The 4,999-nt window shown below is 40.2% G+C and overlaps 1 protein-coding gene across 1 annotated transcript; it reads left to right on the forward strand.

Annotated features, from left to right (window-relative positions):
- Positions 1-276: 276 nt before the first annotated feature.
- Positions 277-4,706, forward strand: LOC117923300 (glutamate receptor 2.9-like). Its single transcript, XM_034841525.1, has 5 exons — positions 277-598; positions 1,106-2,409; positions 2,926-3,241; positions 3,329-3,726; positions 4,015-4,706. Exons 1-5 carry the CDS (start codon positions 319-321, stop codon positions 4,567-4,569), a joined length of 2,853 nt encoding a protein of 950 aa, XP_034697416.1. The 5' UTR covers positions 277-318; the 3' UTR covers positions 4,570-4,706.
- The last annotated feature ends 293 nt before the right edge of the window (positions 4,707-4,999 follow it).

A 4,999-nucleotide genomic window follows, 5' to 3' on the forward strand; every position in this document is an offset into this window, starting at 1 on the left:
CATGACTATAGCGAGACGGCGGTGCCATGAAGAAATCCTTGAATAAAAACAACCAATTCTTCCGTCATCCTTGTCCTTCGCCATAAATGCTTGGGTTGGAAACCGCGTGTGAAAGTACTGGAGAGGGAATTCATTGTGTCCATCCATCAGTGATTTGAGTATAGCAAGCATTGACTTAGGAAGCAAGCAGGAAACTTCATGAAATTTGAAGTGAGAGATTCTAGGACTTGTGGTTCAGCCAGCTGGATTCATATTTATAAAAAGCTTGGAAGATTAAACTCTTTCAAGGCACTTGCTTGTTAGTTGGAAAGAGCCGAAATGCCCTTCCCACCAAACACTCCATCACCATGTTTCTTCTACTTTTCGCTTACCTCCATCCTTTTAATTGCCTCCCATCTTGGATACATCACAGGCACTGCAGCAGATCACACCTCCACCATTATTGGGGCAATCATTGATGCTAATTCTCGTAAAGGTAAAGAGGAAATAACCGCCATGAAGATAGCTGTAGACAAGTTCAATAACAATGCCAAGAATCATAAGCTCTCTCTTGTCTTCCGGAACTTCACCGGAGAACTCTACCGGGCGGCCTTAACAGGTTGGTCATCTCTTCCTTGATTCCTTCAACAACTGTCTGATCACCTATTATTTTCAATATTGATCCTCTAGAATGATACACGAGTGGTTATAACATCAGCCACCCAAACTATCTCTATACCTCTTATATATCTTCTATTTTTTAAAATTAAAAATTAAATATGAAAGGATAAAATTATCCTCATCTTCTTCAACACCCACCTCACTCTTGATTCTAATCCGGCCGTCCTTTTTTTTTTTCTTCCCATCTATTTCTTTCCCTTACGTTGAAACTTGAAAGTTCTCTTCCCTTGTATCATTCATGACACAAGGAAAAGGAAAACGAGGTCTCCCTGGAGAGGAAAGAACGAGGGTTAAAGTTTGAATGGACATAAAGAAGATAAAATTATTTTTATTTTTTATTGCTTCCTTGTATTGAAAAACACTGTTATGTACTGAATATGAATGAAATAGGCAGAACAAAAATGGAATACAATTGATGGAGTTCATTACGTTTAATTAATTGCAGCTGAAGAATTGATTAAAGAGAAGAAAGTGCAAGTGATTGTGGGCATGGATACATGGCAGCAAGCAGCTTTAGCTGCTGAAATCGGAAACCAAGCTCAAGTACCAGTTCTTTCATTGGCGGCATCCGCGAGTGTCCGGCCGTCGAGGCAGCTTGGAAGGCCCACCCTGGTACAAATGGGCACCAATGTTTCTGAACAAATAAGGTGCATTTCAGCTATCGTTCACTCCTATCACTGGCAAAGGGTCATCGCAATCTATGAAGATGATGCGTACGGTGGCAACGCTGAGATGTTAACTATTTTATCTGAAGCTCTTCAAGGAGTTGGATCGGAGATCGAGTACCATTTGTCTCTTCCTCCCATATCATCTCTATCTGATCCAAGAGGAGCTGTCCATCAAGAGCTCTTGAAGCTTCTGAGCACACAATCCAGGGTTTTCATTGTTCTTCAATCATCATTACCGATGGCTATCCATTTGTTCCAAGAAGCAAGGCGGATGGATTTTATGGGGAAAGACTCAGCCTGGATAATTACAGATAGCATTTCAAGCTTCCTGGATTCCATGGACACCTCCGTTATCCCCTATATGGAAGGGGCTCTAGGAATCCAGTCCTACTATTCCAAATCTAATAGGCCCTTCCTAGAATTCTCTGCCCAGTTTCAGAAAAATTTTAAATCCGAAAACCCAGATGAAGACAACGCCCAGCCGGGAATTCATGCACTACGAGCATATGATAGCATTGCTGTCATCACACGGGCCCTGGAGAGATTAGCTAGTGATGATGCTAATACTCCAAATATGTTGTTAAAAAATATATTATCAAGCAACTTCAGTGGTTTAAGTGGCAACATTATTTTTGAAGGGGGTGATCTATCAATTTCAAATTCGTTGCCATTCAGGATTATAAACGTTGTTAGAACGGACTACAAGGTTCTTGATTGTTGGACGCAGGACTTGGACAACCCTTTCAGCAGAGAAGGTGGAGACAAAAATAGCAGTAGAAACACCACAAAGGTTTTGGATGGTCCAGTGATTTGGCCTGGGTACCTAAAACGTGTCCCCAAGGGATGGGAAATGCCCACTGATGCAAAACCATTGAAGATTGGAATTCCAGCTAACACCTCCTTCGACAAGTTTGTGAAGGTGGACGAAACTCAAATGGAAGCCGAGAAAAGATATACTGGCTTCTGTATTGATATTTTCCGCCAGGTGTTAAAAATTTTGGAGCAAAATTACTCTCTACCCTACGAGTTCTATTCAGTTGTTGGCACATACGATGAGCTGGTTGATTGTGTTTACAACAAGGTAATTACTCATATCTCAAGCCTTTGCTCTTTAAATCTTTCTCAATAATCATGAGATTCCCCACACTACAATTAAATCTCAACTTCACTCCAATGTCCATGATTTGTATTGTGGTTTCATCATTAAACGTTTTCCTTTCTAACTACGCATAGAGCATCAGCTGTCTGGCTTACTGATCAACTTCTTGTTGGTTTAGACGAAAACAACTGAAACATGTATTTATTGATAAATGAAAATCAGATTGTTAGCCAATCAGAGTCAAACTGAACATCATTTCTCTCCTAGTCAATATATTTCCCTAACTAGCTAGGTTTTTCAAACCCTTGAAACTTCTAAATTTTTTTGCCTCCTAAAGAAATACTGTTTAGTAGACTTTTCTGACATTAATTTTTGACCTTGTCCTCATGAGACAATACACTACAGGAGATTGACTCTCAGAATTCTTGAATCATACTTTGTATTTGTTTCTGATAGAAATTTTGTGCTTATCTCTTGTGAATCAATTACATGATCAAGACCTATGATGCTGTGGTTGGGGATGTGACCATACTAGCCAACCGTTCAAAAAAGGTGGAATTCACACAGCCATATGCTGAATCAGGATTGGTGATGATACTACAAGTAAGGTCTGAAGAACCTCACAAGGCATGGATGTTCATGAAGCCTTTCACAAGGGAAATGTGGGTAGTCACTGGTGCCCTCTTGGTCTACACCATGTTCATAGTTTGGGTACTGGAGTACCAATCCAACAATCCGGCATTCAGAGGCCCATGGAAGAGTCAGCTTGGGACAGCTCTTTGGTTCACCTTCTCTTCTCTTTTCTTTGCTCATAGTAAGTATTAGTATTGAAAATGCAAGAGATTTTGGTTTGCTCAATAATTACATTACTCAGAAAGCTAGCTGTTGTTTCATTTCCCAGGGGAGACAATTCGTAGCAATATTACTCGAGTAGTGATAGTGGTGTGGCTATTTGTTGTCTTCGTCTTAACCTCCAGCTACACTGCTAGTCTTTCTTCAATGCTCACTGTCCAACGAATTGAACCCAATGTGATGGATGTCGAATGGCTAAAAGCTACCAAGTCTGTGGTTGGTTGTGATGGTGATTCATTTGTGAGGAAATACTTGGAGAATGTGATTAAATTTAAAGGGCCTGATATCAAGAATATTAGCAACCAATACCAATATCCTGGCGAATTCCAGAGTGGGAACATCTCAGCTGCCTTTCTTGAACTTCCTTATGCAAAAGTTTTCATCAATCAGTTCTGCAAGAATTACATTGCCTCCGAACCCCTCAACAGATTCGGAGGATTAGGCTTTGTGAGTAGTAACTTGAACTCTTCCCCATTTGCATTCACTACATTTTTCTTAGGAAAATTGCTCGAGGGAGGAACGTTTAGGCCACCAAATGTATGGAGTGGCCCAAATTGATTTCCCTTGTCTATGCCCTTTTTCCCCAAAGAAAATTGGCCCATCCCTTGTCTCGGGGTGGAAATTAGTTGAACCTTTGCTCAGTAGGATAGGATAGCATACGGTATATGGAATTTGCTTAGCATTCTTACAATGAAATCACCTTTGGTCATTTCATCCTTGTTAATCTCCCTGCAGGCCTTTCAGAAAGGCTCTCCACTAGCTGCTGATGTCTCTGAAGCCATCCTAACCATATCTGAGGAGGGGATTCTAAAAGCATTAGAAGATGAGTGGTTTCCTCGTTCTGCCGAGTGTTCCACCACCGAAACTGATGAACTGAGCCTCCGGAGCTTCTGGGCTCTCTACCTTTTATGTGGCGCCACTTCCACCCTCTGCTTTCTACTGTTCTTCCTTCGCCTGCTCATCGATTTTAAACGCCACCAGGCATCCAGAAGTGATGCAAACCCAAATGATGAAAGTGTCTGGATGAAGACCGTTCAATTAGTACATTTCTTTCATAGTGGACAAACTGAGATTCCTAATGAAAGACCGTCAAATTTGTCCCCCCGTCTCACTGGAGATGAATGGAGCACCCCAAGGTGGTCAACAGTGAGTTCTTCTGAAGCCCCAGAGCCTCCTGAGGCCCCGGAGTCTCCTGAGGCCTCTCCACCAACTGCAACTATGAACTCAAGGGTGAGCCCTTCTGATGAGCATGAGCCTCCTGAGACCCCTCCCCCAACTGCAACCATGTAGACTTGATAGAAACAAGCTGTTGAGCTTATGTTCTACTAGTTTACTCAGCTTGAATGCATAATTAGTTTTTTTTTTTTAAATAAATGTTGTAAGATCATTTGCATAAGGAATATCCTATCGTTAAGGTTTCGTATGTAGGTCAAAGCCATTATATTTTTTAAACTTTTAGAAAATTAAAATAATAATAAATTGCTAACTCTTTATCAAACTAAAATAAACAAAAATTTTACTTCCGTAATCTTCTATAAAAAAAAGTATTAAAGCTAGGTATAGAAGTGTGAGCATTTATAAATACCAAAGAAAAAAACACCCCACTTTTATGATACCTACTATAATTAGAAAATAACTAATGATGTTTGTTTTTTTGGCTTTTTGTTAAAAACAATTTGTTTTTAAAATTTAGGTTATTTGTTTTCTACTTTTTCATGAC

Source organism: Vitis riparia, chromosome 10 (genome assembly GCF_004353265.1).
Source record: "Vitis riparia cultivar Riparia Gloire de Montpellier isolate 1030 chromosome 10, EGFV_Vit.rip_1.0, whole genome shotgun sequence".
Classification (NCBI taxonomy): Eukaryota; Viridiplantae; Streptophyta; class Magnoliopsida; order Vitales; family Vitaceae; genus Vitis; species Vitis riparia.

Coding starts and splice junctions, on each gene's coding strand:
- LOC117923300 (XM_034841525.1), top strand. CDS start 319: ATGCCCTTCCCACCAAACACTCCATCACCATGTTTCTTCTACTTTTCG. Junction 2,410..2,925: donor TTGATTGTGTTTACAACAAG/GTAATTACTCAT, acceptor TACATGATCAAG/ACCTATGATGCTGTGGTTGG. Junction 3,242..3,328: donor TTCTCTTTTCTTTGCTCATA/GTAAGTATTAGT, acceptor TTCATTTCCCAG/GGGAGACAATTCGTAGCAAT.